At 43.8% G+C, this 23,488-nt stretch overlaps 1 protein-coding gene across 2 annotated transcripts in view; it reads right to left on the bottom strand.

Annotated features, from left to right (window-relative positions):
* Positions 1-193: 193 nt before the first annotated feature.
* The window catches only part of CAMKK2 (calcium/calmodulin dependent protein kinase kinase 2), a 46,684-nt gene continuing 23,389 nt past the window's right edge, over positions 194-23,488 (bottom strand). For both annotated transcript variants that reach the window (XM_024196181.2, XM_024196182.2), the window contains exons 8-17: positions 22,924-22,960; positions 19,051-19,072; positions 14,049-14,137; positions 13,597-13,796; positions 13,437-13,490; positions 12,130-12,203; positions 11,188-11,275; positions 10,053-10,181; positions 7,251-7,351; positions 194-3,289 (exon numbers count right to left, since the gene is read on the bottom strand). In XM_024196181.2, coding sequence (XP_024051949.1) covers positions 3,214-3,289; positions 7,251-7,351; positions 10,053-10,181; positions 11,188-11,275; positions 12,130-12,203; positions 13,437-13,490; positions 13,597-13,796; positions 14,049-14,137; positions 19,051-19,072; positions 22,924-22,960 — 870 coding nt within the window. In that variant the 3' untranslated portion in view covers positions 194-3,213. The remainder of the gene's footprint in view (positions 3,290-7,250; positions 7,352-10,052; positions 10,182-11,187; positions 11,276-12,129; positions 12,204-13,436; positions 13,491-13,596; positions 13,797-14,048; positions 14,138-19,050; positions 19,073-22,923; positions 22,961-23,488) is intronic.

The following is a 23,488-nucleotide window of genomic DNA, read 5'->3' as shown; positions in this document are numbered from 1 at the left end:
GGAGAGGAATAAAACAAGCCTTAGGCATTAAATACGGTATAAAAGTCAGCAAGATCACAGAACTTTGAAAAAACAGATTGCTTATCCAGTAGAGAATAGGGAGCCACCAACCAATAACAGCTTTACTGTGCAATTTCAGAGCCACGTGGCTCATCAGTCAGCAGCAATTTATGGCCAGTGTTGGGTTTTTTTGTTAAAGGATTTTCAAGGGGAAAACTAGCCACAGCCCCGTTCAAAGGCACAGGTAAAAGGTTTACTTCACTACAGCAAAGATCGCGTGACTAGTAAAGGACGGTAGGTACAAAGCTGAACAGGTTTGTATCTATAGTTTCTCTAACAGCTCATGCATTTAGATAACAGATCTTCCTCACACTTTGTACACTTTATACTTTGACAAGGAAGCCCACGTAAAACAAGGAGCTTAATTCAGAAAAGTATATTGGGCAGAGAGGTCAGGCTGCAGACTGTTACTCAGCCATGGAGCTAGCTGTAGCAGGAAAATAAATTCCTTGGGGAGTTTGCTCAAGGAAGCTCTTAGGTTTTGGATGCTTAGGAGTCAAAGGCCAATGTCCATAAACTGTTCTACAGCTAATCTCTGGTGCCGCGATACGATGCTGATAGACCTGAGCTTGTTTTAGTAGATGCATTACTCCCTGCATTGCACCTCTCAAGGCCCTGATCACTCCTGTTTTGTAAATTAAGCTTTAATTATATAAAATGGCATGTACCAAATCATTAATGGAAATGGAAAAATTCAGCACTATATCTCCATATCGCTCACAGACCTTAAACAAAAACACGACACACAAACTACCCAGGAAGAACAATTAAAGAGAATTTTCTTTTAAGCATTTAGATGCATTTTTTTTTGCAAAACAACAAATCCACTTACAAGCGCAGGAAACCAACTGGCAGCTCTTTATCGGATCTGTATTTCCACAAAGAAAATAGATTGGGGAAAAGAGGAAGGAGAAATTGTGACGCTTGAGTTTACTTTGGTATTCCTCTTGGTATTCAAAAGCAAAGAAGCAGAGCCAACAATAGCAGTTCACAGCTTCAAATTAAGCAAGAGGAAGAATGGAGTGTCCTTTTCACTGCTGCGGATTCATTGTTTCTGCTCTGAAAACGTTTACTGAAGTTGTGGTTCTTGTATGAATCATGTCATCAGTTTTGGAAAGAAGATGACTATACCATTCCAGTACCAACTTGGGAACACAGGGAATCTTGGATTATTGGGACCCAGAAGGTTTTGCCAACTATACAGACTATTATGCTAAAGGGAACTTGCATAAGTGGGACTTTTCTTGCTAATTACCAAATTAACTTCCTGACTCTTAAATAAAGGTCTGTCATTTCTAGGGTGATGGGATTTGCTGTACCAGGTCAGAACATAGAGCCAATAAATCCTGCCTCTTGCAATGTCCACTAACTGATGCTTCAGAGGAAGGCAAGAATATAACTACCTCATAATGGCTCTGGCCCAATAAGCCCTCTGTAGGGTAGGGGGTGGGGGAAATCACTAGTGATCAAAATAATACTTGACACTTCTATAGTGCCTTCCATGCAAGGATAAAGAATTCAGCCTCATACGCCCCTTACATGGTAGGGAAGTTTGATTCTCCCAGTTGCACAGGCCGATTAAGTGACTTGCCCAAGGTCCCACACCAAGTCAGTGGGAGGGCTGAGAAAAGAATCAGCTCTTCCGCCTTTCAGTGCCATGCTTTATCGCAGGACTATCCTATCTATTTTGACCCTTCTCCAATCAAATGGAGAATCTCATCCCCACTCATGATTATCTCAGTTATTCTGCTCTAGCCACTAACAGAGCATGCATGAGCTGAAAATCTAATGTAGAAGCCAGAATCCCACCACTTGCCGTTTAGATTTTACCACCACCACAAAATCATTCCGAAGCAATCTCAGGGACGATGAAAATGCTCTTAGTAAGGAGTCATCCGTAGACTAGATGTGCATTTAAATTACTGAAGTCTGCTAACTAGCCTCTGATCCACAGGGATTCACAAATTATTGGCTACTAGTCTGCAGAAATATCTAGCCCCAAAATCCAAATTAAGAGTTTGAAAAAAAAAAAAAAAAAAAAAAAGCTTCTTTGAAAGTTACCAGCTAATCTAAATATTTCAATAAGATCTTAAATCCTAAATGAGCCCTAAGTCTATTTAGATACAATTTAAAAAAACAATTTATGCTATTTGTACGTATTAAACCATGTGATGTACACGGAAGTGAAGGATTTTACCCTGAATTTAACATGTAACTATATAGCTACTGAGCTCAAGTAAAAGATTTAGAAAAAGTTAGTGCTTCTTTTGCTATTCAAAATTGGAGTTCACTTTCCCACAAGCAATACAGGTTTTAACTCATATTCTAACACAAAACGCCCATTGCTGTAAGAGTTCAGACCAAACTTCAAGCCCTTAGATACATTTCCCATCTGTACCCTGAATACATGGCCCAGCTAGTGCACATCTATCCATGCTAATATCAAGATTTTAGGAAAAGTGGTGTCTTCAAAACACAGTAATTAACATTAGTTTGTGAACTACCTGAAGATGCTGTTTATTCAAACTGTTCAAACTTTGCTCAAAAAGACAGGCATTGTTGAAAAAAGTGATGTGGTGGTTTTTACTTTGCTTCCGTGCAATTAATATGTGTCAATTAGAAAAACAATAAAAAATAGATGCAACAATATTTCTGGTAGGTTGTGAACTCTCAAAGTGCATAATTCTGGTTTTTACAGCTGTGTACGAAGCTTCACACTTTCACATGCCTGCCGACCTACCTTGTACAATACCTTGTGGCATTAGTCTCTGTGAAATATTTGGCATTAAAACCACTTAAAAGCCATTTCCAATTGCATCTTTCTTTCTTTGCTTTTTGCAAATCATCACCACTGCCCCTCACAATCGTCTCACCCTTCTGATCTCTGCCAACATGTTTCCAACAAGAAATCAAGCCGTCCATTTAGTTATGTATTTAACAATCAGAGATGTTCAATGTTTATGACAAGTACTGTAATCTGATTTCTTACAACATGCTGCTATGTAAGCGCTACATGCAGCGTATAATGCTGTATGAGTGCCGTGTCATGCGGTGTTTATTTGGCTAGGCTCTGTTACATCTCTTATCCTCAGATGCACATTGTATAAAAGGAGCCATAGACCAAGTTGCTCATCATAACCATAATGTTGGATTTCACGAAAGAACTTCATCTCCTCCCACATTTGGCAGGTCATTGCACTTCAGATTATCTTCGCTGCCTTGCTTCCTGCTTTAAAATGAAATAAAACACATTAGTGTCCTTAAAAAGGAAACATTTTATATGAGGAGGGGGGAAAAAAACCCTGTATATGGTCTCAACATATCATCTAGTAAACAATTCCCACACTGCCAATCACAATCATGGTTTATTTTTGTAAGCACAACAAACCTAAATAGGTAAAGACAGAGCAGACTGGGTAAGAACTAGCATTCTAATGGCTGTAACAATATCCCAAACCACTCGAAAGCAATAATACTAGCTATCAAAGATTAGACCGTAACACACATGGAAGCAGTCTCACATGAAAGACTGCAGGATAGTGGAGGCTGGGGGGAGGTTAAAGAAATATGGGAAGATTCTGGGCCACATAAAATCAAATGATAAAACACATATATGGTAAAAGAGAACAGATCACCTCCTTACCCCCTCTGTCTAGCCCTCAGCCACTTACTTCACTTCACATGACTGATTTAACCAGTGTTTGTGGGGGGTGGCAAAAATAAAACAAGTTACTTTCATCTACTGTGTTTGACAACCGCTTCGGTAGTTGATCAGTGATGGAAGAGACAGGAGCTTGCTAATCACAGCATGTAAAATATTACGGCTCTGTTGTAGAACAATCAAATCACCGCTATGAAAAGGATTTGAGTGTCAGATTGTCAGCTACAATTCGGAATATGAGAAAAAGACTCCGAAAATACACAGATAAATTCTTTTATCTCATAGTTAATAACATACATTATGGGAAGATGTCTTCCATGCACAACTCCATCTGAAGTCAACAAGAGTCACATGCATAAACTGAAATTCACCCCTCTGCAGGCCAGCCTGAGGTCTAGATACAACTTAAATCCGACTTAATCTCTCAAAATAGGATTCAGTTGGCTGGTGCATAGGCCTTGTTCTGTCCCTCTGCACATGGTGAATTTTACTGATTGAACACATCTCAGGACAAGAACTTATATAAACCTACTCCCCAATGGATAATTGGGGGATTTACTTGCTTAAGTTCCAGGCATGCCCAGAAAGGAATCGAGAGCATTGGCTATGGAAAAGATTCAGATTACACACACATCTGTCAGCTGAGCCTCCTGTAATCAACGTAATACAGGGTCTTTGGGGAAAATTTAAGTAAATTACCATGCCCTTTAGATACTGCTAGAGAGAGGAGCGTGAGTGGTGGAAGCCAGTGTCCAGCAACAGCACGTTCAGTGGTTTGTCAACCCTTCCATTCAGAAAGCTCAATCCCCCACGGTGCATCTGTTTTAAGATTCTCTGTAGAAAAACCAAGCAAATGCCCAGGCTACTTTGGGAAATTAAAACAGGATACAAGTGTTTCAAGAAACTGCAGCTCTACCTTTGTTAGACACTGGTAGAGCAGCAGAATCCAATAACGTGTTCTTTGTATTGCAACCTTAAACTGAGACAGATTGAATCTGCCAGGATGCGTTTCAACTTCAGTAACTTGAAACTGACAATGAATATGATCTCTCTTTATTAAGTCTCTGATGATATTTCACTAGATTGATCTTCCAGTTTATCCAGATGGAAAATGCCTTATACAGCCTGAATTACAAATGTAACACACCAAAATCACAGGCATTAGCAGTCTTTTGGGTTCATATACAAGGGCTCTGGTTCAAATTAAAATCAATTTTCTGCACCAGGCAGTTAGGTGCTGAATATACACAGGACTGACCCAGACAGGAGCTTTCTGCTTAAGAGATGTTGTCACTTGAACTCCCATGCAGATGCAGCCCATTCTAAGCACTAGCAGGCAGGACACCAAGCCCTCATCCATCTGGGAACCAGTGGAGCCGGGCATACTATAGGCTGGTTAGGAAATGGGAACTTCACAGTAAGCATCTACAAGCTCAGCAAGGCCCTTAGAAAGCCTCATTCCAGCTCAGGAGCCCATAGACACTTGGGGTGAAATCCCGGCTCCACTGAAGTCAGTGAGTGTTTTGCTATTGACTTCAGTGCTGGCCCACATACAAGCCCTTGGGATCTTATCATCAATGGAATGAGTCCAGGTGAAAAAATCTGCTTCAAATGAGGGGGAAAAGATGATGGCAAACAAGAAGTCCAACGTTTGTTTTCATTTATTAATCTGTATTTAGTACAAAGCAGATCCCAACACAACGGATCAGTTTATTAAAGTGAAACCTTTATTTTTTTATTATTATTTTTTTTTTATAATGGAGATATCCTATCTCCTAGAACTGGAAGGGACCTTGAAAGGTCATCGAGTCCAGCCCCCTGCCTTCACTAGCAGGACCAAGTACTGATTTGCCCCAGATCCCTAAGTGGCCCCCTCAAGGATTGAACTCACAACCCTGGGTTTAGCAGGCCAACGCTCAAACCACTGAGCTATCCCTCCTATTAAGGTATTAAGTTACCTAATAAGGTAACTTATTAACGTTTCACAGCTGCAATGCAAACAGAAAGAAAAACAATGCACCTTTAATCTGCCGGATTAGTTTACTGGCAAAATTCAGTTCTGTGTCCTCCATTTTAGCAAGGAAATCCATACAAGACCATTCCTGTTATCAGAAGAGCAATTCATGCATGTCTATCAGCCACTGCATGCAGCCAGAAGAGCTTTTGTTATTTACCAGTTATTTACTAGTAATGCGTGATCCACTTTCTGAGAAAGCTCCATTAATGCTTTAAAGGACTATCCTATTTTAAATGTAATTTTCCTACAGTTTATGGGCTTCACTGGTTGAAACAATGGCAATCGGTTACTGGGCTCACGCACGCTGGTGAATGGACAGCCCCCGATTCTGAAACCTTCATATGATAGCCACTGCTTGTAGCACTAACACTGCTTCCTGGTGTAAATGTGTCCCCAAATTGTGCTCCCTCTCCTTGTACCTAGATCTCTGTACGGAGACAATTTTGAAGGGAACACAAACCCAAAGAGATAAACGCTTCTCTTGAGTTGCATCACACATTATCTGTGAATGTCCCAGAGCTCCATGGAGTATACGTTGCATACATGAATGGACAGGCAGAAGGCACTGCTGGGTAAGTCTGACTGATGTAATATTTCACATTTACTGATTTGTTTTTTCTAGAATTGTGGGGAGTGGGAAAGTGAAGTGAGAACGAGCACAAATCAGGTAAGACGACCACAGTGTCCGAGGCCTTTTCGCCACCTCCCTAATAATGAGCTGAAAGGAACCAACGTGGACTAGAATCCAGCTTGCAGTCTCCTAGCTGTGTTGGTTTTCCAGGAGCAGCTTTGACTGAATACACCCAAGGAGCAGATGGGATGCATAAGAAGGTGCCAGTTTTACAATCACTCTGACATTCCTCCGATGGGAAGGCTCCATTCCCATTCACATGCAGGAAGTGAACAGCAGAGCTAGCCTTTTCATATGTCTCCTACTCCTCTTTATTAGAAGGCTTTTTGCCTTTATGAGACTCTGTGCCTCTAATCCGCACAAAAGTGGCAGCAGTAAGGACAAATCCTGAGGGACGTCGAACACTTTTCCTGCAACTACAGGTCTGTCTCCTGGGGGAGTTCAGGATCTCAGAACCTCTGAACATTTGGTTCTAAATCAGTATTTCCACTCATACTTGCGTAGGGAGCCATGTGTCCTGAACTGGCTCAGGCTACAGTAGAGCTATAAAACAGAGGCTGAGCATTCTTTAGGGACAAGGATTTGATTTCATTCGGATTTGGTACAGGATACCATTTGTGTAGTATCATAGCACTGTGTGCTTCAGTTACAAGTAACTTACAGGAACCACTTCCCTTACCACTGAAATGCAGTCTTCTATGGGTACAAATAGAGTTGAGATTAGATTCAATACATACAGCGTATCAACTAAAAGCCTGGTTGTAGTACAGGTTTCAAATAAAAATTCTCAGGCTCTGCTGGTGTTTTGCACTGTGACTATTCACTCACTGTAAATCACTCTGGAAGTATCCATTGCGCCTGAGTGAGATGAAGACACTTACTTCAGTAGGTTCCCTGGGGCACACAGCGATCGTTCTTCTCTCCTGCTCCCCTCAAATGGATTCCCGAAAGATCGCTTCCTGATCATCGTTTTAACCAAGATCTGCAGGACAAGATTGATTTCAGTCAGGGATAACCCTTTCCAATAGCAGTGCATTTCCACTCAAGAGTAACAGAAATGTTTAAAGTTTATACTGAACCAACAGAGTTTGTGCTTTAGCAAACTATTAAAAACAAGCCTAGACTGGGCAAAGTTTTCATTTAACAATAACGACGATTGCCAGGTCTCCAACTGCTTAGTACAGAAGCTCATTTCTTTATCTGGAACTCCTCAGAGCTACATATGCATACTTCAAACCACAGGAGACTGGATATGAAACCGGAGCGAAGAATGTGACATTTTCTTCTCCAATAATCTTTCCAATTCAAAAGTGAATTTTGATTTGCATGTATCTGTCACCCTGCTGGGTTCACTTTCTGTGAATTTCCAGCTGCTTGGTCTTTAATGGCAAGAATACTCATTCAAAGCACAATTTGCTCGGGGCGGAAAGGGGGGAGAGAGAATGCTTTAATACTTGCCAAAACTGAATTGTGATTGGAAACTCTATAGTTTGTACTGAGCTAACTTTAACTGTGAAGCACAAAAGTTACCAAAATAAAAGAATTTGAAATTCATGTTACCACTTAGTTTCATAACTTACATGTTATTGCATCAGTTTCCTGATTGAATTAAGGATGCAGCTAACCACCACAGAGCAAACTATGAGTATTACAATTGAGTGTATAGTTTGAATGTACTGTCAGTGGGTTACAAAGTCACTTAGGGAACAGAAACAATACCATGTGACTAATGAAAAAGCCAAGAGTGTGTGAATCTTATACCTCAGTGTAACATTTGCAGCTTGACAGGCAGACTAAGAATTATTCCCTGGAGAAATTTGTGAATAATTTTGAAGAACAAATTAAATTTGAGAATTCTGCAACCTGTCAGTGGCCAATTCATGAATAGAAAAAAAAGAGAGAGAGGCAAAACAAGTTGAATAAATCATTAATTTTGCACTCAACTGTGCTAGACACACATTGATGTCAAATGGGGCTGTAGGTATTCAGCATTTCTGGGGGGGAAAAAGTCAAAACTTTTTCAAACGTTCTCCTTTGATTGTAAACTCTTCAGGATGGGGACGATCATTGTATATGCATCTCGTACAGGGCAACACACAATGTTAGCATTTAAAAACCAGTCTATTACCGGGACGTTAAAGCAGATGAGCTATTCACAAATAAAGGCAGAAATAAAAACGCAGGCCGTTTTTTTTCCTTCTTCTAAATAATGACCTAAATTCAAAGACGTGACAGCAGGACAGGAAGGCGGTTGCTGCTAATGAATTCAAGGCGTAGGAGATTTGGGGTTGGGAACACAGAGATTGTCTGATGTGAAGCTGAGCCCCGTGAGGAGCAGATGCAGAGACTATCCTTGCTGGGCCTGATCCTGTCTGGATCAGAGTGCCTCCTGCAAAGTGCAGAGCACCCTCAATTCCCACAGAACTCAGGACTGAGCGTGCGCTGTGCTGGGCAGAATTCGGTTCTCTAAAAGGAAAGAGGCCGTGGAGCACAGATTGCTCCATTGTCTGCTCAGCAGAACACATGCACACACGGTTGCCAAAAATCATTGTTCTTCCTCCCAGATTTGTTCCCTCTCAGTAAAGTGAGAGTACGGGGCACAGCGGCAGGAAGGGGAAGGCAGCACAGCACCTCTTATGACACCTTGCGGCGGACAGTGAAAAAGCAGAAGGTACAAACTAAAACTATGACAACGCCACTGAGTAGCCATGGCTCCAGTGGTGGCCAAAAGAACATCTCAACAGGCCCAGGGATACCTGCTTGAAGGCCTGGTCTCTGTTGAGTGCAGCCCTCCTCTCCATATGGTCCAGAACTTTAAATATGGTTTAAATATGTGAAGCTGGGCTTTGCAATCGTTGGGAGGCAACGTACGAGAGCTTTGAAATCTGAGAGCGAACCACAAGTTGGCAAGATGGGAAAAAACAATTTGTTTTCCTTTTTTCCTCCACAGCACCATATTACAAACAGCCACATGAAAACCCTAAGGCAAGTTAAGAGACTACAGCATTCCGTATTCTTCTGCTAACTCCCACTACAATACACGGAGATTTCCCTTCAGTGCAGGACACAGGACAGGCGTGACCAAAGGCCCAGAGCTGCCAGGTTAAAAGCAAGCTGGAGTTTAGAAGGTCCAATAGAAGCGACAAAATCCCACTAAACAGCAGTTGCAAGATGGCAGCCACAGATGCTCCAATCAGATGGTTTTTAGAAAGGGGTTAAAAGTAACAGGGGAAGGGGAAGCCTCAGCACTAGGAGATAAGAGACTCAGATCTGCGGAACAGCGATAAGAGAGCAACTTCTTAGACAACATCCCGTCTTAAGGGACTACTCTGAATGATCTCCAGACATACAGAGTTCAGTTCCACTCCAGCTTGAGGGGAAGGCTACCTCCACCAAGCAACTGACTTTGTGGTCTTTTTAGCAGCTGCTTAGAAGGGCAGTGCTGTCCTAGATCTAATTCGGGAAAAGTTTCTGACACAGAGATGCCACATGCTGCTGCATGGTGCCCAGATGCCACCCCATTGATGGGTGCATTAGAAACAGAGAATACAGGAGTCCTGGCACCTAGTGCTCAACTCTAATCATTCATCAGCACAGCTAGGTCTGAGCAGTGATGCTGGGGCAGTAAGAGCAGAGCATTTTCCATGCACCCACTGAGCCAACGGTTGTCCTGTGTTACTCACCACTGTGGCCAGGCTCGGGATGTGTTTGACTGAGTTCTCGACCTCTTCTTCGGTCACCTCGATGAGCGTGCAGTTCTCATCCTCCGTCGGCAGCGGCTCCGCTCCGTTCTTAGTGACCCACGGGTGCAACTTCAATTAACAACACAGCCTGTCAGAAACGATTTCCTCTTTTTGAAAAAATTAGAACAACCCAGACCTGGCAAGCGCACCGCACCTCTCCGGCTACAGTACTCATAGGCCTGTGAGTTATTAAGGAGCCAGGGATGCTCTGCCCTTTAACCTAGTGAGCTAGAGGAATGAACGATCCCAAATCATTAGGATTAGAGATGAACCTAAACCAAAACTGCAGATGCACACACCCTCAAACTTTGGGGAAGTGCAGCTCTAGATCCAAACTCTGTGGACCAGGCCTATAGTCACGTAGGAGGGGAAAGTATAATAAATAGGTAGCACATACAAAGCACTTTGCATCCATGGAGCTGTACATGCTTTACAAAGATGGGGAGTCATCATTACTCTTATTTTACAGATGGGAAAATGGAGGCACAAAGAGGTGAAATGACTTGCCCAAGGTCACGCACAGAGACAAGTGGCAGAGATGGGAGTAGAATCCATGGGTCCTGGCTCCTAGCCCCAGACTTTAAACCAACAGACCACAGCAGAAATGGGAGAATAAGGAATCTTTTGCCCAATCTCCAAACACCATGAACCATTGTCCATTTCTCGAGCCCTTTCTGAAGGTTCAGAAATAGCTCATTAACTCCCCCTGGTTCCTGCCTTTCCCCAACCTTATTTGCCATTTTCACAGCTGCTCAACCCTTCTGGGCTCCAGCAGGGAGAGAGGGACAGAAGTCTCCTGGGAAGGCTGTTTTGCAATATTATCCTAGAAGCCCAGGAAATACTGGACTCAGACGATTTCTTTATGTGGCCTAGTCTTGCAGGCACAAGAGGTCCTGAGATGGAGAAGGCTCAGGAGGGCCTGAAAAGGAGGCATTGGTAGTTGGGGGAGGGAGCAATGAATGATAAACTGACTCCAGACAAGACTGAGCAAAGAAAACGCAACAAAATAAAAACAGCCCGGACAGTAGCGAGGCCGCAACTCACCAACAAGGCTTCATTTCCAACTGGCAAGTACCTTGATTTCCGGGACTGAAATCCTGGATTCAGGGTTTTTATCCAGCATCCGCATGATCAGATCCTTGAAATCCTCGGTAATGTCTGGCCTTGGGAAATTAAAGTGATCCACGGGTTAATTTGAGAGAGTTCACAGCCACTTCTCATTGACAGGTTTCATCATATCAGCTTATTTCCAAAGAGGTGTTTGGGGGAAGAGATAGGTCTGGACACAGCACCCTGGGCTTAAATGCCTGTGCTTCTGCAGATCGCTTAGGCTAGTGCTAGAGAATGACCATGCTGTGTGCACACTCACTTCTACTCCACCGCGGAGCTGAATCCTGAGGCCCATGATGCCCAGCACTCACTTTGGTAAAGCTCTGAGTGGAGGTGACAGTGTTTGGGAATGGGATTAAAATGATGAAGGAGAACCAAGGATTAAGGAGTAGCAGAAAATTTAGGAATCCATGGGATTACTCAGATCAGTTACTTCTTCATTTAGTCACTGCCTCGGGAAGGAGGGACCCTCTCCCATGTAACTGTCCCCAAGGGAGTTTCCATAGGAGAAGCAAATACACACTGAGATGACTTGGAGTCAAATAAACAACCGTGCTCAGAGCAGTGAGGGATGCGCAGGGTATAAAAAAAAAGATGGAGAGATTGGACAGAAATCCACCATGTGGCAATGGAAGAGGTTAATTCCCTTTGGAGACTCCAGAACTTAAATCACAAACATTTTTTCAACAGCTGTAGATCAACAAATTTTGACCCCATGTCAAGTTTGAAGGGAGTTTTCCAGGGATGAGTGCAGCAGAGAAAGGGAAGTATTGGTGGTTTGGGTTAGTTTTGTAAAATCTCATTGGATCAGGCTCAGTTCCATTGACTCAGTGCTTTCTGGGATCCTGGGGAAATGGTGTTCACTTTCCAACGTGCATAAATAATAAAAAGCCTTCTATGTACTCACTGATCTGGGAATTCCAGGGGTTGGGTCTTGATTTTACTGTGTAAACTTAGAATCCTCTCATCCATAAAAGGGCACTAGTCACAAACAAACAAAAATAAACAACAGGATTTGTTAAGCAATAAGCCAATTTGGTGGAGTCAGCAGAATGCATCACTTGCCTTGGGAAGAATTTTGCAGGATTCCAAAGGAGAGGGAGAAAGAATTCGGGGGAAAATACAACACAGGGCCGATTTTCTCACCATGTTATTTTGTTCAGCTTCATTTAAAAACAACAACAAAAATGACACCTTTACATAGTGTGGGCTCAAAGGACAGAATAGAACAACAGCTCCTGGCTGAACCATCTGGACAGGCCCAACCCTACAATCCTTGAGCATTCTGAAAGCAGTGGAGCCTCTCACGAGCAAGCACTGCTGGATTGACCCCATGGTTTGGAAGAGAGCCAGACAGGGTCATCCATTCTCCAGCATCATTTATTAAGCCATCTCTCCCTCTACGTCCCATTGCACCAGCTAAGATCTCTGCTGGATGAGCTCTTGCTCGCCCAGGACTGGCACAAAGATGTTCTCAGCAGAGGTGCCCTCTGCTGGTCAAATGGATCTACTGTTTAGTAATTTGCAAGGTATGGGAGAAGCTCACCCATTTACTTGGGCTTTCATGAATCCATTAGCATCACAGCAGGCATGGGTCATGTGCAATTTCACGGAGTCACCCAAGCTTGTGGTTATTGATTTTAAGCTGAATGTGAAATGCCCAGATGTTCTGACAATATAAATGAATCAGGGCAGGAATTACTTCATTATCACAAACCATCCCCACTCACAGTGAGAAAAACCGCTGCAGTAATGTCCAGACACCTTAAGAACGAATGATTAGACATTCATAAAAAAACCCAACACTTACGGAGCTGTGGGTTGCACAAGGCACTCTACGGTAGAGCCTGTGTGGGACTAGTGTAGAGCCTGTGGGTCCTGCAGGACCCGCTGCCATAATAGTCGGAGCAGGATTTTAAAAAGTCCCATGCTGCAATGAAGCCCTGCAGATGGGCGACGCAAGGGGCTGGGCCTTAGGAGGAGCAGCTTCATTGTAAGGCAGGCCTCTGCACACCCTTTGCGCTGGAGGAATGTTGGCCCAGCCCCAGCGCAGCAGGCAGCAAGGGATAGGTTATGGGAGAAGAAGCCATGACTGATCAGGCTTTTTTGTGGGGGAGGAAAGGGGATATAAATTTCACCCTATGAAACACCACACAGAGCCTTGTGTAGAGACATGCTGACTCACTGACCAGACTCAACCAAGAAACTCATTACCTGTCCAAACACAAAACAGAAGAGCGTGATTCCCATGGCCCATACATCCAAAGCCTTGGAAGAAAGGAGAATACAGTATTATGGATAGTTCTTGCACATGGAGCCCGAAAAGCATGTATATATTAAAGAGACAGTTATAAAAATCCTCACTACAAAATACCTTGCCAGAAAAGATTTTTCTTATTTCCGAGAGGGTTTCCGGTGCCATGAATGCAGGGGTGCCCACAGTGTTGGTCAGGAGGGCATCAGTTCCTTTGAACTCATTACTCACTCCAAAGTCAGCGATTTTGATGTGACCATCTTCCCCAACTAGAAGGTTGGAAGGTTTAATATCCCGGTGGATTATCTTTTGATAGTGCACTGTGTGTTAAAGAAACAGCAGGACATTAATGGCAGTGCATGCTTGTAACACAACTAGCAGGTGGTAGCTAAGAGCAAATGACCAAACACACAGGGATTGCAAAACTCAATTAACAAGAACGTCGAAACTATGGGCCAGATCCTGAGTTGGTGTCAGTCAGTGTCGCTTTGCTGGAGCTAGCTGAATTACACCAGCTGCGAATCTGCCCCCACGTTGTTAAGAACGCCAGTGGTTTCTGTTTAGAAGCTTACAGTATTCGATGCCTTTGATCAGATCCTGAAAGTAGAACCGAGCCTGATCTTCAGTGAGAGGTTTAATGGCAGGGACTTCCATCACAGGCCTGGAAAGGCAACAAAGCAGGGCTAATGAGGAAGAGGGGCACAGTTTAGAACCCACAAGATGTCAGAGGCTTCTTTTTCCGACTGATGTTTAAGAGAACAGGTAGCAAAGCTCTGACCCAGTGAGAGATAATGGATTCTTTAGCTCATGAGCCTGGCTATCCTACAACTCTCCTTCCTGTCTTCAGCAAATGCTGTGAATTAACTCACTATAATAAACCAGAACGTTGGCATATTAGGCCCTGTCTACACTATAAAAATAATCATGTTGCATTGTTGTGGCTCAGGACGTTGACACATGGTTTTTAGTTATCAATGGGTATGTCTACACTGCAATGGAACACCCGTGGCTGGCCCATGTCTGCTGACTTGGGCTTGTGCTACAGGGCTGTTTAACTGCAGTGTTGATGTTTGAGTTTGTGCTGGAGCCCTGGCTCAGGGACACCCCGCGGGCCAGCTCCAGGTGTTTAATTGCAGTGTAGACACATCCTATGTCACCAGAAGAAACAAGCTGGGGAACTTAATTTTAATATGGTAGATACAGTGGCACCTTTACACAGACTCTGCCTAGGAAAGGCAGTGCCAGACATTCAGCCATCCCTGCTGCTCCAGGGGAGAGATTTTATGTCCCTGATCTTTGGCTGCATTAGGGCCCCTTTGCCGCACTACACTGTTGCAAAGCAGCCCTAAAACGGCTGGAGCCAGCCACAATCTCAGCCGAGCGGGCTCCTCAGCTGGTGCAGAATTGGAAAATGGCTCCTACGCTAGCCCTCCTCTTGGTGGGTGGCTTAGGGGACATAGCTGGGGCGCCCCTAAAACCCAGCAATTCCCAGCTACTGTAAGTGCCCCTGAGCTTGACAGCTTGCCTATGTTACAGCAGCCCCCAGGCTACTCCGAATTACCCTGGGGGGGGGGAGGGGTCAGTTCAGAACACAATGGCCCAGGACGAGGACCAGGGAAGTAGAAAAGTGGCTTAAAGTCACCTTTGCAGCCTTATGAGTTGCGCTGCATGTTCTTTGGCTGTAGCCAAAGATGGAGGCCTACACCTTACCTATCCCTCTATATGACAGGTTCCATGATTTCCCCTCTTGCATGGGCACCTGGATGGATGTCACCCCAGAATATCCCTCTGGTTGTGATACACACAAGAGCCCGAGCAGCAGGGCTCTGCTGCCCTCAGTGGCATCACGTTCATGCACAAATGCTACCTTGGCAGTGGCAGCTCCTCCCTTTAGTATTAGATGGCCAAATCCTGAAGGACTTAATCAGCTCTGAGTCAGGCAAAACTCTTACTGAAGTCAGTGGGAGCGTTGCTTGAACAAGGGTGGAGTGAAGAAATTAGGGTCTGGTCCATTAGAATCCAGGTCATTAACATACATTGCATGGTACATGCATATAGCACTGGATAAATTATTGGATTTTGGCCTTATAGATCAAGTTTCCCTGTCCCAAAGAGCTTGCAATCTAGAGGCATTGATTAAGGCAAACATTACAGGAAGGCAGAATGTACAAAGGATGGGAAGCAGCCATTACAGTAGAAATGCTTCCTGGACTAAGTGGTGTTTAAGAAGCAGCATGAAAGTGGAGATCTATACAATTAAAAGACTGAGAGAACTAAAAGCCATTTCAGTGCAAGATGTCTCCTACAGACATGAAAGTGCTGAGCTGCCCTCTCTTAGGTCTGATTCTCATTGAGGTTTAGGCTTGTGGGAAGAGAAGTTTCCAAGGATTTCCAGTGTGGTTTACTCCTGTCACCCAATTGTGTTTCAAGTGTCTTCAAACCCTCTTCCTCAGCACAAGCTGGGAAAGCGGCACTAGCGGGCTCCACTCCAATCTCCCCCTACACAGTCACACAGCACAAAAATGAAGTGGTGTACCGTGGCTCTCTCCCATAAATAGCGGTGTCCCCTCTCGACCCCAGAATCTGGTTCATGTCACTATAAAAAGCCGAAGTGGGACAGGGGAAGGGATTAACTGAGTCACATTAGAAAGGAACAGGTCACAGAACTTGGAACAGCACCTTGGCAGCTGTTTGGCTTGCACATCTGGACCTTACATAGTTCTTCCGTAGGTCACAATGGCTGGCTATACTGGTCCATCTATTCGTCCTTTCAGAACTGTCTCCTTTCTATATGAGGGACAGATGGAATTTTCTTCAACCCCAGGAATGTCGGTCTCCTCTTTTTACTCATTATTTCCCTCAAACGAAGAGATTTAGGGACAGATCCCAACCTCTATTACACCAGTGCCAATCTGCAGTTACTCCCTTAAAGTCTACGGAGTTGCTTTGGATCTACTGGGACTGAGAGCAGAATCTGACCCTTAATGTGGCCATTGCAAGAAAAATCTCCCTTCTCCACTACAGTCTTAGTTCCCCAGTATTACACCCCCCTCCTGTGGTATCTCAGAGAAATGCTGAAGCACAGGATCTGGTGCTACGCCCCCGTCTATTTAGGATCCATCGAGGTTTCTAGTGTTCCAGGGCTAACTGCAAAGTTCAGATTATTCTTTTGCCATCAGCAGTGCAGGAGTGTTGTTTTTTTGGAAGGCAGGTGGGACTCTCAGAGGAAAGTTAAACTAATTAGCTCCACCTTGAATATGTGTCTCTTGTCTCCTTGCCAGAGTCTGCACATTTTCCCAAAAGCTGTGGGAGATGCTGCTGCCTGTCTTGAATCTCTGAAGGATCCAGCATCTAACTGAAGTAGACAGAGCTAAAGAGATGCTAGAGTGCCTTGCTCTGTCCAAGAGTCCCCTTTTGTTCTTCACGTTGGTGGAGGATGCCCATATATTTATCACTGGTATTATAACAACAGCTAGAGGTCCCATCCAAAACCAGGGACCCACTGTGCTGAGCACTGTAATGAATAGGAAGAGACAGTCCCTGCCCTGAAGAGCTTGAAATTTAACCAGAGAAGACAGATCAATGGTGGGAGGGGGCAGAGAGATGGATGTGACTCGACCAAGGTCCCACAACATGTCAATGATATAGCCAGGAATAGAATCCAGGTCTCCTGAGTGCCCTACCCACTGAACCATGCTGCTTGCACTGCCCATCCCTTTGCTGTTCCCATAAATGGACATCTCTATCCTCCTGAATCCCATCTCACGCTAGCACCCGATGGTGCACTGCAGACACTCAACAGGCTGAGTGCCAACGATAAGACTCATGGATAACACAGTAGATGGCCTCACAAGTCAAGAGGATCAGAAAATGACCCATGAGCCTCTATTATCTGTTGCACAGGATTACCCTCCACTAGCAGTAATGGAAGCTGCCTATGCCTCTCAAGGGCAGAGGAGACTCTACAGTACACAATTATTTCTCAGCTGGATACATGGGCTTCCCCACTGTAAGATGGGGGGGAGAGAGAAAGAGGTGAGGAGGACTCAGCATTTCATTCTCTCTCCAAGATGACCCAAGCTAATTCTCAGTACTGAGGGAGAAGATACATATCAACATAAGCTCAATGGGTGTTTAAATTCTCATGCTGGAAAATTGTATCATGAATCCACAAAGAAACACATTGGCTTACTGTGTTTTCAGCTTCTTGCCCATGATAATAAGGGAAATCTTCAGCTCTAACAATGTTATTATTTGAATTATTATAGCACCCAAGAGCCATAGCCATGGACCAGGACCCCATTGTGCTAGAGGCTGTACAAACATAGAACCTACCCCAAAGAGCTAACAATCTAGTTTTAGTTACAATTACATCGCTACTGCTGCTGTCATGAGAACTGCAAACAGCCCTTACTACATTCAGAGATACTTTTTCCTAAACGTCTCCTGCCATTTAAACCCTATTTTATTTTTCCTAGAATTTTTCATCTGTAAATCTCAAAGCACTTGACAAAGTTCAGTGAGCATTATTATCCCCAAGTTAAAGATGGGGAAAAAGGTTACATGATTTGCCCAAAGTCACACAGTCATCAGCGGAGTCTGAACCTCAGATTTCTTAACTCCCAGTTAGAGTCCTGTCCACTAGGCCATGCTGCCTCTGTCCTCTGCTGATGTAGCAGGTTGAAAGGCAACAGAGTTTAGAAGAATAAAACTCAGACAAGATGTTGACATCCCAGAACAGAACTGAGACAGTCTGAATGTAGCATACTGCACACATGTGCACAAGCCGACACAGGTATCTGCAGTTGTAGATCTGTTGTGCCATTTTCCCAAGACATGCAATAAGGTGCTGGATTGGACCCAGGATTCCACATCTCACAATCATTTGGGCTCATTCTACACTCTCACGGATAAACTCGGAGCACATCAGAGAGCCTCAGTCAGTGTAACTCACATACACAAAGGCCAGAAGAGAGACTGCAGCAAGAACAGGAGCTAGCAGGAGGAGGTAAAAGCCCACCTTACTTTAACTTACACCTCTCCAAACTCCTTGGCATGTCAATTATAACAAATTAGACTCCCTTATTGATCAGTAAGGGGTGTACATAGGTTCAGGGGCATCTAGGTCTCAGAGCACATCTACACTACAGGGACTACAGCAGCACAGCTGCAATGCCATAGTGTAGACACGTCCTACATCGACTGAAAGGTTTTTTTCTATCAATGTAGGTAATACACCACCATGAGCCGTGGTACTTCGGTCCACGGAAGACTTCGTCTGTCAACCTAACCACATCTACAATGGGGGGGGTAAAGGTTGGCTTAACTACAGTGTTCGGGGGGTGAGAATTTTTCACACCCCCGCGTAACATAGCTAGGACGATCTAAATTGTAAGTTGCAGACCAGGACATAGGGAGACCTACTTTTAACACCTTCCGCATCACCACTGTAAGGAATTTGGCCCACTGTATGCACTATTTCAACCAAACTACACTCACACACATTGCTTATGAAATACATTTGCTTCAATATTCACTAAGTTTGTAGACCTAATAACAAGGTTCAATACTTACCCTTGTTTTACCAGTTCAAACACTGAAACACAAAGGAGAAGGTGATTAATGACAGGCTGAAAGCTCTGCAAACAAGATCCCAGCAGAAAAGCAATTATTTCTATGACCAATTATGGAAATCATAATAAACAACAACATGAAACTGGCTGGGTGAAGTGAGTTCAGAATGTGGAAGAATCCCATGTGCTATTTTGTTTTTTAAAAATGTACATTTTTACATGACGTCGTCACTGTATTTATCACAAAGATCTGTAGTTCATGCAGAAATTAGACTGACAATTCACGCCGCTACTTCAAAGAGCATATTACTATCTTCCTTGTTAATAATCTATGAACTAACATATTTGTTCAGTACTTCAGAATCATTATAGTTTATCAGGCTAAGAATCTTCTCACTATGACCCTGATTCTGCATTTCTTACATACCCAAGTGTTGAGTGTGCAGAGAATGCAGAACTAGGGTCTAAGGACACTTTAGCTCTTTGACCCGAATACTGTGCTCCATCATCAGTTAAGTAAGGTACAGAGCAAAATACACACCATCAGGAAGGTTCCACCAGGGATCAAATAAAAAGTTTTCCCCCAAAAAACGTTCATGGATTTAGCTTAAACAAACTGCTTATTTCTTCAAGAAAAGCTGGGAAAGAGCCAGTAAGAGTCTATCTATACTGCAGCGGAGATGAGCCTCCCAGCCTGGGGAGACATATAGCGGGACTCTCACTAGCACACTAAAAATAGCAGTGTGGATATTGCGGCACCAGCCTGGGCTCAGACTAGCCACCCACGCTTGGAACCAGGGGCTCACCCAAACCTTCACTGGGGCTGCAACATCCACATAGACAAGCCCCACTAGCACAAGTGTGTCTACCCATTTGCTCCCAGCTGCAGTGTAGAGATACCCTTAGTTCCTCTGCTAAACAATGCACATCTTACACCTTCTATGATGTTATATTTTTAAACCAAGTCAATAACGTTTTTGCGCCTAAGCTGAATGTGGAAAACACACGTCCCTTGTACAAAACGGAGAAGTGAATATATTCAGTTATTTGTACGTTCACAGATACACATTCAGGCCCTGATCCGGCCACATTCATGCGGAGTAAGTACCACTGAGGTTTATGGGACTAAACAGGGAGTAAGGTCCTGCATAGCATGAGAAAGGATGACAAATGTGCCCCTTCGTTAACATATGTTTTCCAGGCACAACAGCTGTTAGCCCTGGAAAACCTGGCCCCCAGGGGGTAGATTAAATTAATAGAAATAAGGCAGATTCACAATGAGACCAATATGCTAATGAACTCAGATGATGATTTAAAAAGTCATAGTGGCAAGAACGGTGATTGGAACATTGGTCTTAATTGGTCATTGTCCTGGCCTTTGTTCATCCCCTTTGTTATTGCAGATGGGCATTTGTATTGAAATTCTCAATTTTTAAGGGTAGTTTTGAGCAATATTAAGCAACGTATATCAGGGAACATTCTCAAGGCTGATTAGTTCCCTTAAACTGGTCTATTTTAGGGAACAAACTGCTAAACAATTCTAGAGAGACGGGGAAAAAAGGTAGAGGCTGTGCTAATCAGTGAGCTCTTACAGGCTTTGCTGACATGACTCCCCAGATCTCTGTGAGTAGTTTGCTCTTTACAGTCATTACTGCCTAAAAAACCCCCCAAAAATCTACAACTCCCACCAGGAGCCAACTTCAACAGCTCTGAAAGGAGCTAAAATTAGGGTACGAGGAGGAAACTTCCCCCCCCCCCAAAACCCACCATCTGACAATAAGGAAATGTTGCATTTCCATAGTATTTTCAACCCAGAGTCTCAGCATGCTCTGCAACCATTTATTGTTTAAGTAGGTAAGTTCTACCCCATTTTATAGCTGGGATAACTGAGGCACAGAAAAGTTAAGTGACTGGCCCAAAGTCATACAGCGAGTTAGTGGCAGAGCAACGTATAAAATCCAGGTCAGACTGTCGACACCCTGCTATAACTAACAGATAACACCACTCTTCAGTTCAATCCCAAATAGGGTTAAGCAAGAATGAAGCTGCAGGAAGAAGTGTCCATAACGAATATCCAGTTTACATCACATTTTAATTTACTTCTATTGCACCTTTGATTCAAATCAATAGATGTCCAGCTAGTGCAGGGAGAGAATCTGAGTCTGGAAAGAGATGCAATACATTAGTACGTGGGTCTGGTACTGGCCACTTTCAGAGTCAGGGTACCAAATAAATGGGATCATTGGTCTGAGCAAATATGGCAATCTCTACAGTGCTATTCCTTGCACTACCACAGGCTTGTATGCTCTTGGGTAAGTCACTTTAAGAAAAAGGAGGATGTTGGCACAAGACCAAAGGGGCATAAACTGGCTATGAACAAATTCAGGCTGGAAATTATAAGGTTTCTAACTGTCAGAGGAGTGAGGTTCTGGAACAGCCTCCCAATAGGAGTTGTGGGATCAAATAATTTAGCTAGATTTAAGAGAGCTGGACAAATTTATGAGTGGGATTGTATGACGGGATTGCTTGTGACTGTAGGGAGCAGGGCTTGGCAGTCCTGCAGGTCCCATCCAGTTTGTGTCTTATGTTCCTAAAATCTCACGTTTCAGGGCTTCAGCCGGTCACCTGCAGGAGTCAGAAAGGGATTTTTATCCCCCAATTATTACCTGGTTTCCCCCAACCCGTGCCTCTTCCCTCTGAAGCATCTGAGATGGCTAAAGCTGGAGATGGGAAGGGTGGGTGAGTGCTCTGAGGTGGCATCAAGCATTCTTTCTCTCAAATGCTTTGCTGGCTGCTTCTTGTTCACATGCTCAGGTCTAACTGATCGCCATGTGTGTGGTTGGGAGGCAGTTTTCCCTCAGGTCAGATAGGCAAAACACCCCCAAAGTCACTGCCATTCTCTGCAGCATGGGGGTGCAGGTCACATGCCAGGATCATCTTAGGATCTCTCACTTAATCAATTCCCTGCCACTGCAGGGAGCTCATACATCGGTGCAACTCAGTCCCTCCTATTCTTTGCCTGTGACATGCGACAATTTAGTTTCCTGGGGGCTGGAATGTTTGGTCTCATTTGGTTGTTGGGTTTAGTGTATGAGTGCTGGGAGGTGTTGATGGCCTCTGATATGCAGGAGGTCTGATTAGATGATCTCGTGGTCCCTTCTGGCCTTAAACTCTATGATTTACTGCTCCCCTGTGCCTCAGTTTCTCTCGCTGTAAAATGGGGTTGGGAGAGGCAAGACAATGTAAGCACAACTCTTTGCAACCCTTGCTTGGCAGGATAGCTACGGAAACAAAATTATTATTGAACTCTGCTCCTCTTTAACCTCAGTGGGAAGGGCAGGGGTTTCAACATTTGGGGAGAGAATGCAGATAAGACAGTCCCTCTTTCAAAAAAGGAACTACAGCTTATACAGCACTTGGGTGAGATGACAGGAGGATAGCAGTTAAGAGCATTACAGGTTACAGCTGGGCACCTGGCTCTGCAAAGTGCTCCCAGACATCTAATTATAACCTAATGCACTGCTGAGTATAGGCTGACCGGGTAAAGTCCTGTTTTATCTCTTTCTGAGCCCAGATGTTGGATCCCACATGTCTCTGTAATTAAAGGGGACCTGTTCCTCTGATATACCCATGCCATGAAAATTCTCACTGCTGTAAGCCCTATTCTATTACTTTAAGCAGCATAAAAGGAATCTCCATAGTGATCAGCTACTTTGCTGGCATAACTCACGACCACAGTCCCCCCTGCAGACCATGGGAAATATTTTATACAGTCATCCAAAAGTTTGATCCACGCAAACAGAGATTGCATCCAAATACTGTCACTGTCATGTGGCATGCATAGTGGGGCAGAAGGGAAGAGTGACTTGTTTACCCATGTACAGATGGTCCTCGCTGGGGTCATCTAGCACCTGTCAACACAAGTTAGAAGGATAATAAAGTGACTGCACATGGATAAAAAGTATTCTATATTTCCACAGGTCCATATCACGCATCAGAAAATACCAAGAATAAATATACTGACAATAGGGACATGGTATCAGATATTTTAGGCCCCAAATGTATAGCTAAGGTTTTATTTACATACACACACACACACACACACACTATAAATCTACAGCCACTTAGGGTTTCATGGTTGTCCCAGTAGTGCATACCATGGTCACTCAGAACTTCTTGACAACATCGAGGACAGAACTCAGATGTTCCTGCTCTAAAAGCACAGGCCTCTAACATTTGATGTCAGGGAGAATTACTCCATTAGTTGTAAGCAGTACATGGCATGAGACTCAGAAGTTCTGAATCTATTCAGAAGAGAACTATGGTATGCACATCAGACACTGCATCCCTCTGTATGTGTATGTTTGTAGGATAGATAGATTTTAAATTTTTACACACACACACACACACACACACACACACACACACACACACACACA

The sequence above is a fragment of the Terrapene carolina genome, unplaced genomic scaffold, assembly GCF_002925995.2.
Source record: "Terrapene carolina triunguis isolate 2854851 unplaced genomic scaffold, T_m_triunguis-2.0 Scaffold234, whole genome shotgun sequence".
In the NCBI taxonomy this organism is placed as follows: domain Eukaryota; kingdom Metazoa; phylum Chordata; order Testudines; family Emydidae; genus Terrapene; species Terrapene triunguis.
Note: the sequence above shows the minus strand (reverse complement) of the source record. Positions and strands in the feature narration are given on the sequence as shown.